The 26,809-nt window shown below is 43.3% G+C and overlaps 1 protein-coding gene across 1 annotated transcript in view; it reads right to left on the bottom strand.

The window, feature by feature from the left end:
* The window catches only part of LARS1 (leucyl-tRNA synthetase 1), a 63,194-nt gene that overhangs the window by 10,186 nt on the left and 26,199 nt on the right, over window positions 1-26,809 (bottom strand). The window contains exons 14-28 of the mRNA XM_006128555.5: window positions 22,976-23,116; window positions 22,223-22,300; window positions 21,671-21,756; window positions 21,519-21,584; window positions 21,332-21,414; window positions 19,804-19,942; window positions 15,453-15,665; window positions 14,708-14,765; window positions 12,991-13,054; window positions 10,865-11,048; window positions 10,511-10,601; window positions 9,513-9,653; window positions 7,144-7,284; window positions 6,934-7,044; window positions 5,698-5,808 (exon numbers count right to left, since the gene is read on the bottom strand). Coding sequence (XP_006128617.2) covers window positions 5,698-5,808; window positions 6,934-7,044; window positions 7,144-7,284; window positions 9,513-9,653; window positions 10,511-10,601; window positions 10,865-11,048; window positions 12,991-13,054; window positions 14,708-14,765; window positions 15,453-15,665; window positions 19,804-19,942; window positions 21,332-21,414; window positions 21,519-21,584; window positions 21,671-21,756; window positions 22,223-22,300; window positions 22,976-23,116 — 1,707 coding nt within the window. The remainder of the gene's footprint in view (window positions 1-5,697; window positions 5,809-6,933; window positions 7,045-7,143; window positions 7,285-9,512; window positions 9,654-10,510; window positions 10,602-10,864; window positions 11,049-12,990; window positions 13,055-14,707; window positions 14,766-15,452; window positions 15,666-19,803; window positions 19,943-21,331; window positions 21,415-21,518; window positions 21,585-21,670; window positions 21,757-22,222; window positions 22,301-22,975; window positions 23,117-26,809) is intronic.

Below are 26,809 nucleotides of genomic sequence, written 5' to 3' on the forward strand. Positions count from 1 at the left end.
TCGGTGTGCTCCGAGAACAGAGCTTTGCTCTCAAAGGGCAAGTCCTGAATTGTATGCTGCACATCTGGGGGAATTCCCGAGACGTGGAGCCATGCCCCCAATGCATAACGACACCAGTCGCCATCGTGCGGGCTGCTGAATCCAGTGTCCAGAGCCGCCTGGAGAGCAGTTCGCGAGATGACTTTACCCTCTGAGGCAACAGCCGCGAACTCCTGGCGGTTCTCCACAGGGAGTCTGTCTCGGAACTTTTCGACGGCCTGACAGGTGTTAAAGGCATACCTACTCAGCATCGCCTGCTGTTTTGCGATGCGGAGTTGTAACGCCCCCGTGGCGTAAACCTTACGGCCCAACAGGTCCAGCCGCTTAGGCTCCCTAGCCTTTGGAGAAGGACCCGGCAGAGGGAGTCTTTCCTTTTGGGCCGCAGCCTGCACGACCAAGGACCCGGGGGTGGGCTGTGAGTACAAGTAATCATGCCCCGAGTTTGGGACGTAATAACGCCTCTCGACCCCTTTTAAGGTAGGGGTCAAGGTTGCCGGCGTTTGCCACAGGGCGTTGGTAATCTTTGATACCGTTTTGTTAAGCGGTAAGGCCAATCGCGCAGGCGCATCTTCCATGAGGATGTCCACCATTGGATCCGTGTCCTCGATGACAGGTTCCACCAGAACGGCCAAGTTGGCAGCCATGCGATGGAGGTGGTCTTGGTGCGTGCGGGCATCCATTGATGGCAGACTCGGTGCAGGGTCTGCTAGTGCCTTGTCCGGGGACGACGATGACTCCCAACATGGCATAGGAACAGTTGTCACCAACTGCAGAGCTGTCTGGGTAGCTTGCGCTCCCGATGGGTCCACCTCCGGTGCCGGCGGTTGCGGTGCCGCTGGATCGGGTTGAGGTGCCCGGAGAGGGGAGGGAGGGGCTCGGGACAGGCACGCCGACGGTTGGGAACGGTGCCCTGAAGTCCCCAACCCCAGAGAAGGAGGCACCTGACCTTGCCACTGATGGTAGGCCCTGGGGGTCCAGAAAGGCCACTGTGGGTGCGGAGGCCACGTTTGTTGAGTGTGATCCCTCCTATGTCTGGACCTGGACCTGTGGGTCAAGGATGCCCTCGAGGAGCCCTAACGGACAGAGGCAGCAGCTGAGTCCGAGGAATAATCGGACTCCGGCCAGGGTGGAGCTGATGAAGAATGCGGGGCAAACCTTGCCATTGACTCAGGCTGACCCGCATGAATACGTCGTGGCCGCACTATTTGTGGGACCTGGGGTGCCCAGCCCCGGTGCCAGTTGAGTCGCCAGCACCTGCAGCACCGGGGTGCCTATGCCCGGTGCCGGCTAAGTTGCCAGCAGCTGCGGCACCAGGGTGCCCGGGCCAAGTGCCGATTGAGTCGCCAGCAGCTGCAGCACCAGGGTGCCCATGCCCGGTGCCAGCTGAGTTGCCAGCAGCTGTGGCACCGAGGTGCCCAGGCCCGGTGCCAGTTGAGTCACCAGCAGCTGTGGCACCGAGGTGCTCAGGCTTGGTGCCGGTTGAGACGCTGCCCAAGACTGCAGCACCGGGGTGCTCAGGCCCGGTGCCGGTTGAGTTGCGGCCGGCGGTTGCGGCACCGGGGTACCCAGGCCCGGTGCCTGACGAGACCACTGCGTCGATGCCGGTGCAGATGAAGGCAATGGAGATGGACGCCGGCTCCTGGGTGACCTCCATGGAGGAGAGAAAAGTCTGAGTGGACGCCACATGGCTACTCAGATACGGCACCGGTACCGCCAGGCGGGGAGCTGGTAAGGAGCTCAACTGCAGCGCAGTTCGCGCATGGCTGGAAACTCCCTGAGACTGACGGTTCGGCGACGGGAAGGGGACGATACGCGCACCGGAAAGCCCACAGTGTGGTGCCCAACCGACGTGGTCTTCTTCGAAGGGGACCTTCCCCGGGATTTCTTCACTCTCTCAGTTGGAGGAGAGTGCGACCGGTGCCGAGAACTCAACGCCGACACGCGGTGCCGGTGAGGGGCTTCCTGCGTGGAAGCCGGTGCGCTGCGCACCGCAGGCTGTTCCGGCAGCACCGGTTGAAGCGCTGTCTCCAAGAAGAGAAGTTTCAGGCGGGAAACCCTTTCTTTTCTGGTACGGGGCTTAAATGACTTGCACATCTTACAGGCAATAGCCAGATGAGCCTCACCCAAGCACTTAAGACAGCTGTCGTGTGGGTTGCCCCTGGGCATAAACTTCCCGCAGTCAGTGCACATCTTGAAGCCTTGCGGCCCTGGCATTCCTTAACCCCAAGGGGGAAGGAACAAAGCAAAGAACCTAACTATCTAACTGCGAGAACTATTTACAAACGAATGTGAGAACAGGAACCATTAACTAACTAAGTAGACTGGGAGATATGGAGACGCTCCAGCGACCGTCGCTGCGGTAAGAAGGAATTGAGGTGGGGCAGCACCGGCAGGGGTACTTATGCCCCGCCATGGCGGCACCACTCCAGGGGGCGCCCTGCCGGCGCTACGGGTACCACTAGGGAAAATGCTCCAGAAGACGCGGTGCACACACCTACTTCGAATGGACATGAGCAACCATTCGAAGAAGAACTTCAGTGCCAGCATTTGTATGACTGAACGTTATTTAGAAAATGAAAATGCATTTTAATATGGAATTTGAAATGTATATAGAAATAGCTGTGAACATTGCACTTTTTAAAAAAAAGTGCAAACTGTGGGACTGTCTCAGTAATCTGCCATTTTTCTGCTGCTTCACAGCAGGAAGTCCAGTCTGATGGCCTAGTTTGAGACAGGACAGGAAGGCCGAAATTGGACCTGTCCAAAGTAATTGTATGATAAGTTACTCAGAAAAAATGGTAATTTGTATATTAAAGCATAGTTAACTCAAAACGTCTACATTTAAATTTAATACACAAAATGGACGAAATTCAGACCACTCTGAAACCAATGGGACTTTTTTCATTGACTTCAAAAGTGGCCAGGCTGTCATCTCCTATTTATGATATTTCTAATAAGAACAAATCAGAAATTCCCTTTCACAGCTAAGACTCCAGCCCCTCTCCTGCTTTCATAAATTGAGCTGTGTTCACTGAATGTCTAATAAAGTCAGATTTCAGATGATAGTGGCTTCCTGATTCATTGATTATTTTAAATATACAATATTCTTAAATCATCAGTGATTTGCTTCACTTTGTAAATTAGAAAATCTCTGACAGAAAGCATAGAAAGAAATATCTTTTGCATGAAGAAGTTGCTGAGTAATCTGCTTCTGAGCATAGCATGTTGGCTCAATGTCTCTCAACCTTCCTGGACTTCTGTAGCCCTTTCAGGATTCTGATTTGTCCTGCATACTCCTTAAACTACTTGCTTACAAAATCAGACATAAAAACACAAAAGTGTCACAACACATTACTACTGAAAATTTGCTTCCTTTCCATATGATTATAAAATAAAACAATTGGAATATAAATAGTGTACTTATATTTCATTTTATAACTATATAGAGCAATATACACAAGTCGCTATCTGTATGACATTTTAGTATGTACTCATTTCACTAGTGTATTTTACATATCTGATGGTAAAACTAGGAAAATATCAGAATGATTTGATGTATCCCCTGGAAGATGTCTGTGTACGTTTACCACTGGCTGAGAACCACTTCCCTAGGGAATTAAAAATCTGGGCTGGATGTTGCTAAGATCTGGTTATGTAACTGCTATCTATTGTTGCTTCAAAACATACGTGCTGAGACTGTTTGATAAGCCTTATGCATAAGGAGGTGAAGTGGTAAGCATGACCAAGAATCATGATAAGAGCAAACTATCTGGTTAGTACTATCCACCTGGCATCAGATAAGATCTTAAAATACAGGCTTGTATATAGGAAATACACCCCCTGCAAGAGTGAACAGTTAAAACATTGAACAGCAGACCCTGTGACTTTCTGGAGCCAAAGCAAGACAGACAACAGCTTCAGAATCAACATCAATGGAGTTCTGCAACATCAAGAAAACAAACACACAGAACTTTCCTAACAAAATCTGCTCCCCTTAATCCCGAAAAGGCACATGGTGTGTTTTATGTAAGGGATGAAAGAATTAAACTAGCTTATCTTAAAAGGATGCCATATCCCTTTGCATATTTTAATGCAGCAGATATTGGCCCACAAGGACAGTCAGCAAGGAATGTTAGAGCTGGGCTTACCCATTCTATTTCTCTGAACATTGTGTGCTTCAGCAGCAAGTAGTAATTATATCAGTGCAGGGTACAAAGGGAGACAATGAACCTGCATGTGTATGGTGCAACAGAACTCATTGCTCTATTAAAGGAACATGTTGTTAACATGTGTTTAAAAAAATCAAGTTACCTTCTTCTACTTTAGGGGAAAATGTAACATTTTGACATGCCCATTAGTTAGCTCCTCTACTCATGATCAGCATTCTCAACTCAAGCTTTCAAAAATCATGAGTCAGGCCCCCAAAAATCATGAAACCGGCTTAAAAAAAGATCAGGAGATTTTAAAAAAATAATAAATACTGGACTCTTTATTGGTCTTTTGGTTTTCAGCATTCAAAGTTCTTGTGTTCGAGCTTTTCTGTTCCACCATGAGGGATAGAAACTTAGGGTACGTCTACACAGCAACATTATTTCGAAATAACTTCTGTATTTTGAAATAACTTAGTCTGCGTCTACACAGCAGGCAGTTATTTCAAAATAATGTCAAAATACTGTCAAGCTGGAGGACGTCTTACTCCGACTCCTGTAACCCTTATTGTACAAGGAGTAAGGGAAGTCGGAGGAAGAGTGCACTATTTAGAAATAAGTGCTGTGTAGACACTCCCAATTTCAAAATAAGCTATTTCTAAATAAGCTACACAATTGGCGTAGCTCAACGTGCATAGCTTATTTCGAGTTAAGCCCTGCTGCGTAGATGCACTCTTACTTTTCTGACTCTCATGAAGATTACATGATAAGAACCTGGAGTGTTAAGAAAATTCCTAAGTCTTTCAAGATTAATAATAAAATTGTGAGAACAGGTAACACGACATGGCTAATACTCTACTTCAGCCATCCCTTGATGCACACTTAAACTGAGTGACCAGTAATTAACTCCAGATCTGTGTCAAACATCTAAATTATATGAAGAATTCTGCTAAGACAATTTTTAACATTCCCATCTTGTTTGTGTTCTCAGAACAAATGATGTTTTTGATGTATGCAGGAGGGATACACTTGGACATTGTGGCACAATTTTGCAAGTTACTGAGTGTCAGCTAGTCCATACTTCACATAGGACAATAAATACTGAAGCATGCATCTGATGAAGTGGGTCTTTGCCCATGAAAGCTTATGCTCCAATACATCTGTTAAGGTGCCACAGGACTCCTTGTCGCTTTTGCAGATCCAGACTAACATGGCTACCCCTCTGATATATACTGAATGTACTCACTCAGCATCTTTTGTCCAAAGGTCTCAAAGTGCTTTATAAAACAGTAACAAAAAGCTCCCTTTTTTTCTTCTTGGGGATACATCATCTGTTTTACAGTTAAGAAACAGACTTGAAAATGCTAAATGACCTACCCAAGATGGCAGACTAGATTCCCATCACCCAGGCATGTACTCTAACCATTAGGTAACTGCCTACATTTCAGATAATTCTCTTATTCTTGACTGAAAACTTCACCTGATCTTAGCCCCATTCATTGACACCTACCTTAATCAAGGCAACAAAAGGCATAACCCTCTTCATATATTTCTTGAGCTCTGGTAAGATGTTCAATTCACTGGCAATTACTTTGTTATCTGGCAATTGTCCTCCATTAAGCTACATCATGGAAAAACAATCCATTAAACACTGCACAGCAAATATCAGCACATTCCACAGGAATTTATCATTTACTACTGCACCTTCTATCACACTCCCCTGAATGCCTGAAACGCCTTCCCTCTGCCTATCAGAGTCCCATTATCAAATCACCTTTTAAATGAAATAAATACAATTTTGAAACTGTTATCCCATGTCTGTATTCACTACATAAAGCAACATGCATAAATCTGTAACATTAGATATGCCTGATTTTTTGCCACGTTTTAATCTTGGGTAATAACACCCCCCATCAAGCAGACACGAAGCAGTAGTACACCGAGTCATTAATTTTTTAAATTTCACATTCCACACTCCAATATTTGCCCTGCAATTTTCACTGGCAGCAGTAACCATTGTACCTCTGGATTCAATGGCACACTTCAACTCTGATGCAAAGAAAATGTAGACTTCTCTCCAATATAATTTACCATCAGAACACCAACATTTGTTAATTTACAACCATATGTAAAATGTAACTCTGGTAGTACAGGCAGGGAGGGAAATCCACAACTCTACAATTTATTCATTATGATATTGACTTGTCAGGGCAGAGGAGGACAATTGTTCATGCACCATAACAATTACAGGATCAGTTCCAGCAGCTCAACAATGTAGGGTCTGCTGCTTTTAAGCCAGATTTCTTTACACTGTATGACTTACAAGAAAGAGGAATTGATTACATTTCAGTACATTTTCTCCAAAGATGCTGAATACCATACCCACCGAGAACAAGAACTCATGTTTCTAAGCATCAGCCAATATTTCCTCAAGAAACATTATGGGACAGAGGGGGAGAGAAATGTTTTACTAATCTATGCATGTGAAAAAGATCACAAGTAATGAAATCCTGGCTATTTTCTATTTTAAAAATGTCAAAAGCAATGGGGTCATATTGTGGACAATCAAGTGCCAAAAACCATATTTACTGACCACTGGAATCTCCTGAAGAGTTATAAGAACATAACAAATCATGTTAAAACTATTTCTCCTTACATTCAAATAACTCGGTGCTAAGTTAATGTTTGTTTTGTGGACAGTAAAACGGAGAGCATATGGAGAACTACAGTAAGTGTCAAAGTTCACCTGATAGTGCTTGCGCAGAACTGAGAGGGTGGTATATTGCCACAGTGGATAGTTCTTTGCCACATAGATGGTGCAATGGGATGGCTTCTGGGGCAGCTCCTTACTACCTTTCTAAAGAAAGAAGGGAGAAATATGTATCATCTCAAAGGAGTCCCTGAATCTGTTAACTTTATGCTCATATTTTTGGAGAAGGAACTTCACGTATTTCACCTTTCCTTTAGCGGGCGCCATGTAGTTTTTGAGACGCAGTCGGAGATCATGGGCTGCCTCCATGAGGTACTGGGAAGATCGGATCAATATTTCATCCACTGGACCTACTACTGGCCATGAAGCTTTCATGATGGAGTCAGGCTATCAAAAACAAAACAAAACAAAACAAAACAAAACAAAACAAAACAAAACAAAACAAAAAGACAGGCATTGGGATTAATGGACAAGAAATTCTGGTGACTTCTCTATTTTATTTTAATTGGAAATGGAACATTTAGGAGATACATGAAGAGTTCAAATTAAGCAGTACACCAACTCACTAGCTCTGTAATTCAGCTGTAAAATACAGAATTATTGTCCTAATTAGTATGCATTTGTAAAAGTTTATTAATGCCTAAGTACACATGTTCATGATTATACCATTATATAACTTTTCATTTGCAAACTTGAAATTTGCTTCTGTGGTTGTTAAATTACCTACATGTGTGCAGATATCATCTGTATGATTAAGTGAATGAACTCCGCATTGTTATTTGGGTTAATTTTAGGTCACCTCATAACAATAAGGCATACAAAATAACTGCATTAAAACTATGTATATTAATACAATATCCTTGTAAACACAGCCTCATATACAAGCTTCACACTGTTATATACTCTTTGTGTATGACATGCATTTATACAATCCCTCTACTTACACATGGGAGACATCCTGTATTAAGCACAAGCCTAATCTAAGCATCACTGAAACCAATACAAATCTTTCTATTGAGTTCAACAAGCTTTGGATAAAGCCTTCACCTACAGATTATCAAATATAAAATTAATATTGGTGTAAGAATTGTAACAAATACAGCATTTTACACACACACACACACACACACACACACACACACACTGTAACCCATGCTTGTCTACTATATTCACTGCCTTGCCTTTATTATATTAGGCAGTAATGCAAGGAACCTACAGGCTTGCATTCTGTAAGATACTGACTTCAGCAGTTAGCAAGAGGCCTAAGAACTCTGGCACAGATAAATGGTCCAATAGTAGCCCCTAAATTTTGGGGAATTTGAAGTACAGTGTAAGAGGGAATTTTGTCTATAATGATGTCAGGCAACAATGGAAACATTAGCTAGCACCAGGTTTTGAAAAGTTTTGGAAAGAACATCCAACCACAATAGTGCCATGGCAACAAATTGACATATATGATGAGTTAAAATCATTAATATACTAACCTATATTGAAGGATACCTCAACATTAGTAAGGGGAAGAAATATAAATAAGGAAAAGGAGAGAAACCCCTACTGAATATGCATTAGATATGGTAGAATTAGCGTAACGTATTATAAAAGTGACATTCCCAGCTGCGAGCAGGAGGGAAGGAAGGGGAGAGGGAGAGAGATGCAGGAATGGCATAAATATGGATGTTCAGATGTACCTTCTGTACTATCCCTGTCTTACTGAGTTACAGTGTTTGTGACTGTGCTAAATGTATAAAACTATTTGTAAATATAGAAAAGTTCCTACAGTGTGAGTATTACAACTGTGCACATCAGGATTCCACGAGGAGTAACAGTAGTTCGGAATAGGAAGCCTAATCCGAACTACCTACTCCGTGCCGCGTGTAGCCACGGGCACGGAGTCCGAACTAGCGGGGCTTTAAAAATGGCGGCACCCGGCAAGATGCAAATGAAGCCCGGGAAATTCAAATCCCGGGCTTCATTTGCAACTTCGGTTGCCTACATTAACCACCCTAGTTCGAACTAAGGTGGTAGTGTAGACATACCCTCATATATTAATCATATACAGGCAGTCCCCGGGTTACATGGATCCGACTTACATCGGATCCCTACTTACAAACGGGGTGAGGCAACCCCGCACTAGCTGCATCCCCCCAGCAGACCAGGGAGACGCGAAGCTAGCGCCTCCCCCCAGCAGACCAGGGGGATGCGGAGCGGCTTTTCTCAGCAGACACCTCAGCTTGAGAATAAAGGACTGAGGGAAGTGAGGTGTGGGAGAATAAAACTGAGCTCTGGAGAAATGTTTGGCTAGAGTTTCCCCTACAATATGTACCAGTTCCGACTTACATACAAATTCAACTTAAGAACAAACCTACAGTCCCTACCTTGTACGTAACCCAGGGACTGCATGTACAACAAGAGTAACTTTCAATTCAAATAGACTGATGATACTATCAAAGTTCAGTGATTCATGATGCATATTAATTTTTCTCTTGCCCTAGACTTTGTGCTGACTTTTCTTTAAAAAAAAAAAAAAAAAGCCATCTAAGCATGCACACTTATTATGATAAATCTGAGCCAAAAGCAGAGTCTCAGAGAAGCATTCCTGAGTTATATACTAGTACCTTTCCCAGGAGTGTCCACACATATTCACATAGATGAGGGCAGACTGGAGCCAGAAGCAGAGTCTGAGCTTCAATAAATTGAAAGACCAAGTCTCTGTGCATTCCTTCTATCGCTAGTTCTCGGTACTTATCTTTTGCAGCCTAAAACACAGGCAGCACAGCCATTATTTAACATTTCATCTGCCACAAAGAAATATTTCTTCGCTTTAATAGGTCTTTAAAATGTAAACTGCTTAGAATCCTATAATGGATTATTAAAAGAACTATATTTTCTTAAACAGATGGGAATGGAAGAGTATGAGTTTCTGCCAATTGGACATTATAGTTTTACATTATTATGGCTCTTAAAGACATCTATAGACACAGACATAAAAGTCAAGGGTAACTGTAATTGTATATTAGGTGCTACCATTCTAGATGGCCCATATAAAAGATACCATTAAAAACTAAGAAAAAAAGGCAATAAATATGATCTAGCATTCTGTACATTGTTCAGCCTGCCTAATCATATTCCTGAAAGTCAAATCAATTCTGTAAAGCAGTCTCTATAAGCCATTAAGTGAAATCAGATGGTTTTGCACACATTTAAGAGAAATGCTGATACCTTATGAAATATTATGAAAACCATTCTATTTCCAAATAGTTCTGCTGATGTATTTTCTGTATCTCTCATACATATTATTCTTGTTTAAAAATAGCTGAGGCAAAGAAACACTCTTTTTAACAATTTGTCCTTTTCTGCTGCGTATTTCTCCGCTAAGATCATAGGGCTGTATTTGCAAAACATCTGCTTCCTGTAGAAGTATTATGCCACAAACAGACCACCAAAACCTCAGATCCTTAATCAATTTTGTTATTCCTGCTTTTTAGTACAATACGGAGCCCAATTCAAGTGTATAATTAAATAGGGATCAGTGACATCAATATTAAAAGAAAAAAAACATGTGAGGTAACAAATGTCAGGATATAGTTCCTGACCCTATGAGAAGAACTATTACCTGAAATTCAAAGAAGCCAGTTTTCAGAGCTTCTTTGTACATCATCTTCTCATAATTCTGATCTGTCTTTATGATGCCTGCATTTATTTCACTAGGAAAAAAAGAGAAGAGAAAACATTAACGTCACAGAGTCCACCTCACATAATAATGCAATAATAATTAAATATAATGGTAATGAGACAATATAAATGACCCTGATCCCACAGGAACACACACCAATCTGAAAGTTAACTGAGCATTTGTTTGTTCTAAAGGATTCATTATTTGACAAAATTATCTTCATAAAAAAAAATGTGAAAATTAGACTCACAATGAAAAGCTAGAAACTATAAAGACAGTTATTCTGACAGGTACCTGGCAAAGACTCTGTCATTGAAGGTGCTGGCAGGCCCACTTCTTAAACTCTCCCTATTTGCAATCATTTCCTTCACCCATTCCACCCAGGTGTAGAGACGAAGAATACCAGCATCGGCCATGGCTTCCACGAAGTTGGCATCCTCAACTGTGTCGCCAGCATCAGCCAGTGCCAGACGCATGCCTAGAAGAGAGGAACGAGAGACGGGATTAACTAACGCATCTGGCTCCACAGCCAACTGGTAAATGCGGCAGCTGCTTATGGCAGGGCTACTCAAAACACGGCCTGTAGGCCGCATGCAGCCCGCAGCCCATTTGTTTGCAGCCCACGGTGCAGTTTGGGTTTACACAGGGCTCAACAAGTGTCCGCGGGCAGGATCCTTTGAACATGGCCTCCACTGGGAACACGCTCCACAATGGCGAGTCAATATAATGGTCTTCTGTTGCTATGCGTTTTAGTAGTTAAATTCCCGGACTGTTGTTGCTCATTAAAAGTGCTGTCATATGGGTGGAAATTGGGAAAATATTACATTTTATTAATATCAGCAGAACTGACTTAAATGAGGCCTGCGTGTCATGTAGTCTTGCCTTAATCTTTGTATTCATGCCCGCCAATGTGAAAGAAGCTATTTGCATATACTTGCATGTATATGCAACCACACTTAAGTTGCGGCCCTTGGCATTTGCTGTATCATTGTGGCCTCCGGGGCTTCCATAGTTGAGTAGCCCTGGCTTATAGGGAAATCAGAGTCTGAATCCCAACTGGCCTTTCATACAAAGGGCCAGCAAAATGCAGACAAAACATTCACCTATGAAGGACAAAAATATATTCAATTAAGCTACATGCCATCAACAGTGAAAGCAATGCTTCAAAAGGGATCTGGTTCAGTGTACCGCCTTGTCACAGGAGGGAGAAGGACAAAAATCATTGTGTCACCATGACGCAGGAATGGTCTTAGGTATGGACATATCTAAAACAAAAGGGGCAGGCCCACCAAAGGGGGAGCCTATAAATTGCCCAGGGCCCTATAAATTGCTACTGGAGCATCACGCAGCACACTTCAGGCAGCTCTGAGGGTTTGGGGAGAAGTATGGCATACTCTGGGCAGAGCTGAGGGCTGACTGCATCAGCCCTCACCTTCTACCTGAAGCCATGCCCCTTCTAGGAGCGTGGAGCTATCCCCCCCAACCTTGCCCAGAGGCCTAGCAAGTCTGTTGGCCTCCCGTAAGGGGTGTGGACATAGGACAATAGAATGAGAGTCTAACACAGCAGCAAAATACTGCACTTTTCTCATTCACTATCTAAATCCTAGGCCTTAGAAGGGGACATGTGACAGGAAAGGATGCAAAAATTGCCAAAATGCATTAATAGGAGTTTTGTGACCAAGACATGAGAAGTCATTCCTTTGCTTTACTCTGTGGTGATTAGACCTTAACTGGAGTATTGTGTCCTATTCTGGGCACCACATTTCAAGAAAGATGTGGAGAAATTGGAGAGATCCAGAGAAGAGCAACAAAAATGATTAAAGGTCTAGAAAATAGGAGCGATGAGAGAAGACTGAAAGAACTGGGCTTGTCTAGTTTAGAAAAGAGAAGATTGAGAGGGAACATATCTAAAAAGTGTTATAAGGAGGGAGAAAAATTGTTGTCCTTGGCCTCTCAGGATAGGACAAGAAGCAATAGGCTTAAATTGCAGAAGGGAGGTTTAGGTTGGACATCAGGAAAAACTTCCTGCCTGTTAGAGTGGTTAAACACTGGAATAAATTGCCTAGGGGAGTTGTGGAATCTCCATCGCTGGAGATATTTAATAGCATGTTAGACAGATATCTTTCTGGGATGGTCAGACAGTTCTTGGTCCTTCCATAAAGGCAGCGGACTGGACTCGATGACCTCTCGAGGTCCCTTGCAGTTCTAGCGTTCTATGATTCTGTGATGCCAGGATTAACATGTACTCTGCAGATACAGGAGCTTGGTGATTATTCACAGACAAGAGTAGCCAATAACCATTGTGTATATTTTGCAATTCAAATATCAAAGCTGAAATGAACCCATTACTCCTTGGAAGGTGGCACAACATGCTCAAGAATTTAGTATCACTAAACAAATGCAAGTTTGCGGGCACTTACCATCTGCAGAAAACTTGTCAACAGCTTGGCTCAGGGTGAGGAAATTGCCTGTAGATTTAGACATCTGAAAGAAAAGAGTCATAAGAAATTCTGACATGTCCACGCTGCTTAATCTGATAAACAAAGGGAGAATGACACAAATAACATAATCTGTCCCTGCCTAAGAGAGTAGGATTATATAAGTCTGTGCATCTTTGATAACAGACAAGAGAGATTGCTGTGGCTTGCTTGGGACTCTCTGCATCCCTGCAAGAAACCCAAACTCTGCTCCTGATTCAGTCTCCTGTTTTCCAAAAGGAGCTTCTGTCAACATAGCAAACATCGTTTGCGGAGGTGGTGTCTCCACACTGGCAGGACTCGCCATCTGACAGTATATGCTGCATCTGTACAAGGGAGCTATGCAGGCATAGGCTCTGTAGCGTAGGCATAGCTTCAGTCTTCTCTACAGATATGTTCCTGAAACACATGCAGACATACTGAGCTATCTTTAATCTAGCTGGCTTGTACAGCAACAGTGAAGCCAGGCCAGCAGCACAAGTTAGCCACCTGAGTACATACATAGGGACCAAGGTCGAGATGGACAGTCTTGGTACTGCCTGTACTGCTATTGTTAATCAAGTTTGCTAGACCACAATTAGCTCAAGTATTTCTATATGTGCTACAGTCACAATCCTGACAGAACCGTATGCACACCCTACATCATTCAGAGCTTTTTGGTAATACTACCATTAAGTTACAGCACATTTAATTTTAATAAAATACACTCGGTAGAACACATTTTGTCTGTATGAACTTTCCCCTTTTCCCTCACTTTCACTTCTAAGTAAAATTCACCTTTAAAGTACTACAGTTCAAATTCCCAGGTAAGAAACCCTTCCATATAGGAAGATAATCCTGAAACGCCAGAAGAATTAAGCAGACATTGTAGGTAACCTTACAATGCATTAGTGGATGAGGTACACTGATGATCTGTGGCAGTGATCCCTAACCATTTGGAGCTGCCGGGCGCCAGGGGGCGGGGCCGTTCACCCGCCGGGAACCAGAGGGCGGGGACAGAGCTGCGCATACGCCACACCCCCATGAGCCACGTGCCTGGGGCCAGCAATCCCATGCGCCGTGCGGCCACGGGCGGGGCCGCCCATTTGCCGCAAGCCTGGGGCCGGCGCCCTCCAGAGCCACGCATGCCCAGAACCGGCTCCCCCCACAGCTGCGCGCCTGGGGGCGGGTAGACCAATTCGCCACGCGCCCAGGGGCAGGGCAGCCAATTTGTCACGTGCCTACGGCCAGGGCGGCCAATTTGCTGTGCACCTGGGGCTGACGCTCCCCATGTGCCATGTGCCCGGGGCTGGCGCCGCGTATATGCAGCATGCCTGGGGCTGGCACTGCGCATGCACCATGCACCCAGGGCGGGGCCAGCCCCGAGCACTTGGCAGGCGCACACAAATGCCCCCACGGGCGCCATGGTGCCCTCGGGCACCGGGTTGGGGACCACTGCTCTATTGTGTACCATTAAGTGGTCAGATATTATAGTAAAATACCTAGACAGATGGAATGGTAGGCAGGCAGGCACCTGCTTTGAAAGATGGGTAACAGAAGGAGATATTCTGCATGCTAAATGCTGCCCTGATTAATCTGCTGGAAGATTTTTTGAAGCCGACCCAGGAATTTCTAGCTGTCTTGACCATCACAAGAATATGACAGTGAAAAACTGCTGTACCTTCTCAGAATTCAGGAGGAGATGTCCATTTGCTCTCACAGCTACAGGCCATTTGTCTCTGCATTTGAAGACACAAAATAAGCAGTGTATTTTTATTTTAAAACGCAATTACATTCTTTCTTCAGAAAGAATAAATGTCTAGTGATTTCATTTAGGAATGCACATGTTTTTAAGTGGAACCTTCTAAACCGGTACCTACTGAAGTATCTTGAGGATTAATATTGTTACTTTGAAGATAAAAAAAGCTACAGAACAGGAGCTAACCCATACTGCTGCTACAGTGAAAACATGCACTACAGATCTTTTTAAAAAAACTATACTCAACTTACAGCCACCTTTTCTCTTCAATTACATTTTTAATTTAATTTAGTGCCAATGAAAATTAGGGACTGAGAGCAATGGATAAAAGCCAGCAGTTTCATACAACTCTGCCAATAGTTTATGAGCTCTAAGGATGCCCCATTCCTGCTTTGATCTTGATCAGTAGCTCCCAAACTTTACTAGTTTAAACATCACTTTCTTAAAGAATTGTTGAGAGGTGAATGGATGAAACATTAAGCTCACATATAACAGCATAGGAACCACTGGTCTTGGTGGTACACACACATAGCTGTAACTAAGTCTATTATTAAAAAGCACATACTATCAGCCAAGACTCAGATATAGATCATCCTGACAAGAGCACCAATACTCCAAACATTCAAGCCTTATCGCTACGCTTGTTTGACATCACTTCCAAACTTACCTTTGTCCTGGCCACATGGCTACATGGTTATATAAGTAATATGACAGATGGTTGGGGACAAGATCCTTGCCAGAAACTCTTAGATCCACAGGATACCAAAATTCAAATTCCTCCTTGAGCCTGCCTAACTTTTCCTTTGGAATCAGAGTCTTGGGAAATGGCGCAGTCTTGAAGAAGATGTAATCCCAGACTTCTTTGGACATCTGATTTGCCCTGTACAGAAATACTGACATCTTAATTTAAGACTAACAAAGGACACACAGATTTATTTTTTTCTTTACAAATCAAGATGTTCATTTTAATTTTAACAAAGCCTGAATATCAGGCCTATCACTACTTAATTTGAAAACTTAGCACTTAACTAATTCCAAGTTATTACAAACAGTAACATTCTCACAACAGTTCCTATGAGCTAGTTACTTTTCTCTCTTTTTCACAATGATAAAAGTGAGACAGAGTGTACCATCTACAATAAATAACACAAACCCTGCAGCAGCGAGCATCAGAGTCCAGGTCAACTGATTCGGCCTCAAGCTACAGGACTAAAACGAGCAGCGTAGATGTTCCTACTTAGGGGACAGCATCTAACTCGGGCGCTGAGACTCAGTGCTGTGGTGGTTTTATTGCAGTGCAGATGTAACCAGAGAGGCCTTACCCATGGTCACAGAGGACCGAGTTGATGTCAGAGCTAGGCTCAGAACTCAGGATGTCCTGTTTCAGCCATGCCTCTCTCTACCTTACAGTGTCCTTTGACTCCAAACGCTTTAATGTCCTGGAAGCATGATTCATAGAACCACTGAGCTGGAAGAGACCTCAGGAGGTCATCAAGTCCAGTCCCCTGCCCAAGGAAGGACCAATCCCTTCTCTCTCTCTCTCTCTCTCTCTCTTCCCCATTATCTGGGCATCCTTTTTGTCCCAATTACTATCCTGAAAACCCAGAACCAGAATCTAAGCCTTCATTCACAGGTCATGATATCATCCTTCTGGCAGAAGAAAAGATTAAATCTCATTCATGCGTGTTAACCCTTCCTCTTAGCCATCATGGAGTGGGAAGGAAGAGAAGAGAGAAGGAATAATTTGTTCAGCAACACAAGGCAACCTCCTACTTCAGAGTAAAGATTTTGTCCCTATAGCAAGCACTCCCAGACTGCCAACACAGGCCAACAGCCAGGTTCCTCACACAATAACATTTTCTGATGCTGAAAGGCTTATACAACAAATCATTAAGTGGCAGGACAGTAGTTCAAGAATAAATGTGCTATCCAGAAGTGCTGTTTCAGAAACCAGACACAAAGCCAAGGCATTCAAGATTCCATAGGACTTGTATGGGGGATTTCATTGCAATTAATTAGACTCTACTTGCTCTTATTCCCCCTAAATTTCTATTATCACCATTTTGACCCTGCACAGCAACAAAGACTTTAAAGTATAAGCTAGACAGAAGCTATAGCTTGCACATGAGACATCACCAGGTTACCATCCATTCCCTAAAAAGGATAGTTTTTAAAATTTCTTGTTCTGATGGATTATTGCTGAAAGCCTTGAAGTTACTATCCTAAATGACAGGTTAGAGATGTGTGCTGTTACTCAACTGCTATGTTTCGCAACAAAGAAAGATCGCTGCAATATAACAATAGGTCAAGTGATCCCTAAACAGCCCTTTATTTACCACACAGTGTTAATCTCTGCAAAAAGTGCTCTGCAAACTTTGGGTGCAAAATTTGTATTAGGCAAAGCACAGAAAAATATACAGGTACACCCAAAATTCAACGCAATTCAGACTGCTCACTTCAAATCTAGTTTCCAGACACCGTTAGTTTAAAAAAACAAAAAACACCTTCTGTATGTAATTAGAGGGGTTCCTTGAGCCAGATGAAATTCCTGACAGGCTTTGAAAGATTCATTTTGGTTGCAGGTACCTTATATTGTAATTTCTTTCCAGATTAACTAAAGCGGTGGTGGGCAGTAATTTTTGGTAGGGGAGCCACTCCAAGATTTGGTAAGTGATCAAGGGGCGCACATTTCTGTGGAGGGGGTACGGGTCTAGGTTGAAGGTTAAGTGCAGAAGGACACACAGGGTCAGGGACTGGGGTGCAGTGTGGGGTCTGAGAGGGTGTTTGGGTGAAGAAGGGGGTTGTGACCGGGTCAGGGGATTGGAGCGTAGGTCAGGGAGGGAGTGTGGGTGCAGGAGAGAATTCTGGCTTGGGGGAGGGTTGTAGAAAGAGGTACAGAGTCTGGGAGGGATTTGTCACCTCGGGCAGGGGGTACAGAGGCTTTGGATGGTGATCTGGGGGAAGGAGTTGGGGTGCAGGAGGCATTGGGTTGCCATAGGAAGGCGCTGGCTGGGAGGAGTTTACCTAAGTGTCTCCTGGCCAGCAGGCTGCAGAACTCCCAAGGCAGGCTGGAGCCCAAGCCCGCTTGAAAACACAGCCTGCTCCCTCCACATGGCTCTCAACTTCGGGTGGGGGAACAGGCTTCCACTGCCCCAGTCGCTCAGGCCAGTATCTCAGCTCCAATTGACTAGCTGTTTCCAGCCAATAGGAGCTGAGAGATTGGCTGAAGTCAGTTTTTAATCGGCCGGTTGTTTCTGGCCAAAAGGAACTGAGAATTGGGCTGGGGGTGGGGAGTTCGCATGAAGCTTCCCCCTTCCCTGAAGAGCAGAGAGACGCAGGGATAGTGTTTTAAACTGCAGCAGCTACATGTGCCTAAGGGTCCCAGGAGAGTAATCTGTGGGCCGGATCTGGTGGCTTGGCGGGCTGAGTCCAGCCCCCGGGCCATATTTTGCCACGCCCTGAACTAAAGCATCAAATGAGGCTTCACGGCAAATGTGTATGGGGTGAAAAACTGGGGGATTGGAAAGCTTGTGGCCTTGCTGTGAAAATATGGGGAGAGCTCTGCCCCCACTTAAACTTGGAGTGTGTAAAGGCACTTGGAGACATGAAAGAAAGATCCATATGGACTGAAGCAGCTGCCACGGACACAGGATCAGGTGTAGAGAACAGGACACAAAAAGGCCACTACAAGGCCTGGGATCAGATAGCAACCCTATGGACTCTCTTTCTAGCCAGGAACTTGCTTGATTTATTTCCCCCCGTCCTCACTCCCCTTCTGACCCCTCCATCCCCCATTTGCAGGAAGCTTCTATCTTTCCCTCCATTCTCTCTGATGCATAACTACTCTCCTGAACACATGAAACAGCACACTAAAACCCCAGCATCAAGAGGAGAAAGTGGCAATGGCAGCACACTTGGCATCCTGAAGACTGAACGCAATCTCTCAGTCATGGGTTACAGTCCTTAAATTCTCACCCCGTTTAAGAAGTGATAGAACAAACCCGGCAGATGTCCGAGCACTATGGCTTTTCAGAGGACACTTACCAAAAAAGCCAGAGCCCAAAAGTGAAACGTACCCCGGATATATCAAGCATTCTTTGATTCAAGAGAGAAGGGGGGGAAATAAAAGCTAGAAGCCTTCCTTTTTACTGCAGCACAGTAAAAATCCAAGCTTCTAGGAAGATTTCCAGTCTAATATAGGGATAGGAATAGGTAACCTTAACAGGTGATGCTTACCTAAAGTTTAACTGGTTAACTGATTAACCGGGATTTTAAATCCTACTCTAGTAGGCATTCACTTGTGACTGACAGCCAGACCTGTCCTCGTCCACTCTGTCCCCAGAAGCAAGCATGTAGAAGGGGACAAACTGCAATTTGTTGTGCCCTTAAAAGGTTAGGGCTTGTCTCCACTAACTTGAGGATCGATGCTGCAGTGATCAATTCACTGGCCATTCATTTTCTCCATGCACTCTCCCATCAATGCCAGTACTCCACTAGGACTAAGAGTGTAGCCAGCATAAACAGGAAAGCAGACCCCCCATCAACTTTGCCGCACACAAGACACTATGGTAAGTATGTCAAGTTCAGCTACTCTATTTGCATAGCTGAAGTCACATAGATTACATAGATGGCAGGGATTAATGCTGACAAGGCTTTACACACTATATTTTTAGCAGGTAACACAGAAGTACTTGTAGGGGCCACAATGAAATCAGTCAACTACCAAAACGTCAGTTTCCATTTGAAGGCAGAAAGTGCTGAACAAAAAAGGTTGCTCTACAAACAGACCTCCTTCAGCAGCTCTTGCAGGAACCCCCTTCTGCCCTTCCCCATTCCTCAAACACTGCCAGTCTAAATGCTTTGCTAAATCAAGGCTCTGCCTTTATCTATGCTACTATTCATATGTAATGCTCTATGTACAGATCTGAAGAATCAGCCTATAAGTTATGCCTTTGGAAAGAACAAGACCAGAAATACATATTGAAATATACCATCCTCCACCAACCTATACCCCTCACCTGATACCGAGTGGAGAATCTCCTTGTCCACGCAGATTACCTCCTTGCAGCAGATGAGCGACTGTGTAAAAGGCCATGTAGATAGTGGAATCAGAGAGTGATTCTATCAGCCACTGCTCATCCCAAGGCAAACGAGTACCTACAAAAAGGCCCCAAAAGGATGTTCATAACCAGGCATAGGCCTGAATTATCATTTGCAGAGTTCACAACTGATAGGATTTTCAAAAGTGCCTGAGTGATTCAGGAGCACAAGTCCCATTGGCTTTCAGTTGAACTTGAGCTCTTAAATCACTTCAGTGCTTCTGAAAAATCTCACTCAGAAGAACAGGCCAGTTACAGCTGCAGTTTTTTGCTCTTGAACATCTTGGCAGACAAAGGGAATCCTTTCAGGGAACTATCCTCAGCTTTTAATGCAACGGCCAGCCAACTTCTACATTTAAACTGAAGCACATGTTCACCTTATCATTTGCTCTGTATGTTTCATAGAAAGAGATTATCCTGGCCTGCTGCCATATTGAATCAGGAAGTCTTGCATCAGGATTCTACTTAATAAACTAAGAAGGGTTGGATCTGGATGAGAAACCTGTGAGGAAAACCCTCACACAAAGCCAAGGAACCAATATCATTTCCTGCAATCCCATCTCTGATTTACTGATTTGTTTCCATTTAAAAAACAAAAAACAAATACATGCTCCTTATCAATTAGGTCACGGGGAAAGTATCATTTTTTGATATCCTGGTCAAATTCCAATTGGGGTAATTCTGTTCTGCCTACCTATCCTCAGTTAGATATTGCATTAGATTTTAAATTATCAGTTTGTCTAGTCATTTTACACCTAATACAACACTGAATTGAGAGGTTAGCAGAGGGAATTAAGTCCTCTCCTAGAAGAAAGTGCACTGCCCTTTCCAGATGAGGGTGGGGTAGCAGCTCCCTTACTGAAAGAATTCAAGGACTGAAAGGGTCTCAGTCACAAGCTCGACCGAAGGATTGGTGCGGCAGTGATGCAGGCACTCTACCAATCGGTAGTGGTGAGGCAGGAGCTAACTTCTTTGAACAAAGCCCTATGGTCATGAACTTTGGGTAATAACTGAAAGGATGAGATCGTGGATACAAGCAGCAGAAATGAGATTTCTCTGCAGCATGGCTGGGCTAACTCTCCGAGAGACAGTGAGGGACTCGGCTATCTGGGCGGGCCTCGGAAGAGAGATGCTACTCCTCTAGATTTACAGGGTCCAACAGAGGGGCTAAGGATGCTTCCTGAGAAGCTTCCTTAGGAACTTTGCCAGGCATGTCCCACTGGGAGGTGGCCCTGAGGCTCACCCAGGACATTCTGGAGGGATTCTCTCTCATGGCAGGCCTGGGAACACCAGGAAATCCCCGAGGAGGAGCTGGAACCTGTGGTGGTGGAAGGGATGTCTGGTCCTCCCTACTTTCCAGCTTCAACCCTCATCAGAAAAAGCATGAATGGATGAAACAGAGTTACACTCAAGCAGCAAGTGAGGAAAAGCCATGCGTTTTGCCTACCTAAGCCATATGTTCTTGAGCAAGCATGTTCCTGCAGCCAGGCCAGACTAGCTTCAAAATTCCTTCTGGTCTCGTCGCAAAACCTACATGGAACAGGTTATTATTAATCCGTGGTCTCTCTCCGGGTTCTGTTGTTAGCACACACCACTTTCCGAGCTATTTGATACATCTCTTTCCCATAACTTACGTCTCTAGATCCTTCAAGCAGTCAGATGCCTGCTTCTTCCAGTTTACTTCTCCATAGTCTAGATACCTTAAGATCAAGGAAAATAATTAAAATAAAGAAGATCACATAAGGGTTCAACAGAGGGATAGGTCATGTGAATTCACTTCACTCACCACTGGTCACAAAGAGCCACCACACACTCATCCATGGACCTTGATATAACTTGTTTCTCGGGTTCCATATAAACCATTGCTTCCCCCTGAGATAAAATGAATGAGGTATAGTTTATACCTTTAAAGAAGTTGTAATACATAAGGCATTATATGAAAGCAAGTTACCAATAATTAACCCCCCTAGTATAATCCCAGCTCAGGCAGCAATTTACTGTCATGATTTGGACATGCCTTTTTCTCTGATGTGGTATTTGCATCTATGAAATAGAGAAAATATAATATTTCCTGTTCTACATCCCGCAGAATGCTCAATGCTAGAAAAAACAGACATCTCTTTCTATTTGATCCATCAAATACAAAACATTTCTCTTTATGTAAGAATACGGAGCTTTATTTTAGCATCACTTTGTACTCTATTGCTACTGCTTTGTCCAAAGAACATCTGAGGCAATGCTTCCGTGGAAACACACCAACAGATTTGATTAAGCAACTGCCCTGCTATGGGAAAGAAAGAGAATCATTTTGGAAAGCAGCATACAAAATACTACATACATTGCCCACCATCTTCTTCTGTATAAGCTTCTTGACATCCTGGACTTTCTGCCCCTTGTACTCATCCACCAACATTATCTGTAAAAGAGAGACCACTGCAGAAGTTAGGTTTTTTAAAAAGATTACGTCAAGTAAAAACAACTCATTTTTCTGAGCTACAAGACAAAGAAAAAGTAGATGCTGAAAATCTGTCAAAAAAAAAAAGATGCCCCCTTATCTCCCACATATATATCTATACAGTGTATGTTTTATTTATGCACACTGAAACCTAGAGGGCTACCTGAACATGCACAACACTGCCACACAAGAAACTGATCTTTGAATTAAAAAATAGTGTAGATGGGCCAAGGCTTAGGGCGCTGTAAGAGAAGCCCACTGAACAAGCTGAAAAGGGGAACACCCTTCTGTCATTTTCTATCAGGCCCTTCAAATCAATGTTTGGAATGATTTTGACTGTTTCATGAGAAAGGTGCATCCAGCCACCATTCTGTAGGCCTCATCTTGAGATAGACATCTCCAACCTCCCATCTGTGATTCTACGTATGTATCCCTTCAGTAGATACATAGGTTCATCGAAGGGGAAATTGTGGGCCACAAAAAAATCCCAAAGGACCCAACCACCCTCGCCCAAAAATCCATACACATTCACCGTATACATGTATTTATCCATCTGCCTCCTTACAAATATTTCATAGCAACTTCATTATAAAAAAAAAAATGTCACAATACACCTAGGGAGGCCTCGTTACTTACTCCCTCATAAAATCCTTTCAGGTACACTCTTTCCTTAGCCTCTATAAGTTTCTCTTTGTCATTCTGGCTCTGGATTTTCAACTCATCACAGACCAATGGAGCTGAAAGGCTGCCATAGCCTGGGATTTCGATGATGGGCACCTGGGAATAGCATAATATTGTCAGGATTTGTTTCAAATTGCATGAACACAACACACATCTTGCGGGGAATTGTCTCTTCAATTTCACAGTCTTCAGTGGAAACTGACACTGAAGAAAATGCAGAGCTACGTGTATTTTTCTTTCATGTTCACAGTTCACCAACCAACCTGAAACCAGAGATTTGGAGGGAAGGAAGAAAGCAAATATCTACCAATTATGTGAAAATTCATGTGGCTTTTATGATTTGCACAGAGCAAATAATATTCTAAAGAAAATACCTATGAAAAGCAGCTGTCAAACTTACAGAAGTCTTTGAATTCCTGCAGTTTATACATTGTGTGCTGATTTTCAGAATTTATTGCTAATCTAATTTGGCGAGCTTATACAGCAATGCCACTAAGCTCATCAGGAATTTTTGCCACTCCCCAGTTACTCCTGATTGCACATCTGGAAGCAATAAACCAACGTTTTCCCTGTGAATGAGACAGACAAAGAATACTGAGCAGCTAACTGAGAGGAGAGCAGGCACAATGAAGAAAATCTGAGATGTATTTAGCTGTAACCTGTACTCTCAAATTACATACATGGCTGAATCCCCGTAAATTCTAGCACAGCCAAAGCACATTTAACAATCTCCATTAAACAGATAACAATCTCCATTAAATCAAGATTATCACAAAAGATTACCACCCACAGAGACAAACTCTAAACTGCAGCCTCAAAGTAGCACTTTCTACAAAAATAGTATTTTGCGTAAAAAAAAATCTTCAACATAATGAAACTTTGCTCCTTTAAGACCACAGATGTAGAATCTGTGGAATCAAATGAAATAAAAATATTAAGTGAATCAACATGTTCCATAGAATCGCTATGGATAGAAATTCCATGCTCCAATAATAAGAAATTAGCAGTAGCAGTAGGGATATATTACCGACCACCTGACCAGGACAGCGATACTGACATAGAAATGCTGAGGGAGATTAGAGACGCTACCAAAATAGAGAACTCTATAATAATGGGAGATTTTAATTACCCCCATATTGACTGGTACATGTCACCTCAGGAAGAGAAGCGGAGATAAAATTTCTCAATGGCTTAAATGACTGCTTCTTGGAGCAGCTAGTGCAGAAACCCACAAGGGGAGAGGCAATTCTCGATTTAGTCCTGAGTGAAGTGCAGAATCAGGTCCAGGATATAACCGTTACAGGACCGCTTGGGAATAGTGACCATAATATAATAACATTCAACATTCCTGTGGTGGGAAGAACACCTCAGCAGTCCAGCACCCTGGCATTTAATTTCAAAAAGGGGAATTACACAAAAATGAGGAGGTTTGTTAAACAGAAATTAAAAGGCACAGTGACTAGAGCCAAATCCCTGAAAGCTGCATGGAAACTTTTTAAAGACACCATAATAGAGGCCCAACTTAAATGTATACCCCAAATTAAAAAACATAGCAAGAGACCTAAAAAAGAGTCACCGTGGCTTAACCACCATGTAAAAGAAGCAGTGAGGGACAAAAAGGTATCTTTTAAGAAGTGGAAGTCCAATCCTAGTGAGATAAATAGAAAGGAACATAAACACTGTCAAATCAAGTGTAAACATGTAATAAGAAAAGCAAAAAAAGATTTTGAGGAACAGCTAGCCAAAAACTCAAAAAGAAATAACAAAATGTTTTTTAAGTACATTAGAAGCAGGAAGCCTGCTAAAAAGCCTGTGGGTCCCCTAGATGATCAAGCTATAAAAGGAGCAATCAAGGACGATAAAGCCATTGCGGAGAAACTAAATGATTTCTTTGCTTCAGTCTTCACGGCTGAGGACGTTGGGGAGATTCCCGTATCTGCACCGTCCTTTGTGGGTGATGAATCTGAGGAACTGTCCCGGATTGAAGTGTCATTAGAGGAGGTTTTGGAACAAATAGAAAAACTTAATGTTAACAAATCTCCGGGACCGGATGGCATTCATCCAAGGGTTCTAAAAGAACTTAAATGGGAAATTGCTGAGCTATTATCTGTGGTTTGTAACCTATCCTTTAAATCGGCTTCCGTACCTAATGACTGGATGGTAGCCAACTTGACACCAATATTTAAAAAGGGCTCTAGAGGCGATCCTGGCAATTACAGACCGGTAAGTCTAACTTCAGTACCGGGCAAATTAGTCGAAACAATAGTAAAGAATAAAATTGTAAATCATGTAGAAGAACATAATTTGTTGGACAAAAGTCAACATGGTTTCTGTAAAGGGAAATCCTGTCTTACTAATCTATTAGAGTTCTTTGAAGGGGTTAACAAACATGCGGACAAGGGGGATCCAGTAGATATAGTATACTTGGATTTTCAGAAAGCCTTTGACAAGGTCCCTCACCAAAGGCTCTTGTGTAAATTACATGGCCATGGGATAAGAGGGAAGGTCCTTTCTTGGATTGAGAACTGGCTAAAAGACAGGAAACAAAGGGTAGGAATAAATGGTAAATTTTCAGATTGGAGAGGGGTAACTAGTGGTGTACCCCAAGGGTCAGTCCTGGGACCAATCCTTTTCAACTTATTCATAAATGATCTGGAGAAAGGGGTAAGCAGTGACGTAGTAAAGTTTGCAGATGATACAAACTGTTTAGGATAGTCAAGACAGAAGCAGACTGTGAGGGACTCCAAGAAGATCTCACCAAACTGAGTGATTGGGCAACAAAATGGCAAATGAAATTTAATGTGGATAAGTGTAAAGTAATGCACATCGGGAAAAATAACCCCAACTATACGTACAGTATGATGGGGGCTAATTTGGCTACGACAAATCAGAAAAGAGATCTTGGAGTTATCGTGGATAGTTCTCTGAAAACTTCCACACAGAGTGCGCAGCGGCGGTCAAAAAGGCAAATAGGATGCTAGGAAATATTAGGAAAGGAATAGAAAATAAGACCCAGAACATCTTACTGCCCCTGTATAAAACTATGGTACGCCCACATCTTGAATACTGTGTACAGATGTGGTCTCCTCACCTCAAAAAAGATATGTTGGCCTTGGAAAGGGTTCAGAAAAGGGCAACTAACATGATTAGGGGTTTGGAACGGGTCCCATATGAGGAGAGGCTAAAGAGACTGGGACTTTTCAGTTTAGAAAAGAGGAGACTGAGGGGGGATATGATAGAGGTCTATAAAATCATGAGTGGTGTGGAGAGGGCTGATAAAGAAAAGTTATTTATTAGTTCCCATAATAGAAGAACTAGAGGACACCAAATGAAATTAATGGGTAGCAGGTTTAAAACTAATAAAAGGAAGTTCTTCTTCACACAGCGTGTTGTCAACCTGTGGAACACCTTGCCAGAGGAGGCAGTGAAGGCTAGGACTATAATAGAGTTTAAAGAGAAGCTGGATAAATTCATGGAGGTTAGGTCCATAAAAGGCTATTAGCCAGGGGATAAAATGGTGTCCTTGGCCTCTGTTTGTCAGAGGCTGGAGAGGGATGGCAGGAGACAAATCGCTTGATCATTGTCTTCGGTCAACCCTCTCTGGGGTACCTGGTGCTGGCCACTGTCGGTAGACAGGATACTGGGCTAGATGGACCTTTGGTCTAACCCAGTACGGCCGTTCTTATGTTCTTATGCACAGTGTAACAGCTATGAAAAAAAACTACGAAAGCAAGTTCTCCTGATGCTTCAACCTCTTTTGCCCTCTCACACCCACCCCCCAAAAAAAGG

The sequence above is a fragment of the Pelodiscus sinensis genome, chromosome 16 (assembly GCF_052426305.1).
Source record: "Pelodiscus sinensis isolate ZL-2025 chromosome 16, ASM5242630v1, whole genome shotgun sequence".
In the NCBI taxonomy this organism is placed as follows: Eukaryota; Metazoa; Chordata; order Testudines; family Trionychidae; genus Pelodiscus; species Pelodiscus sinensis.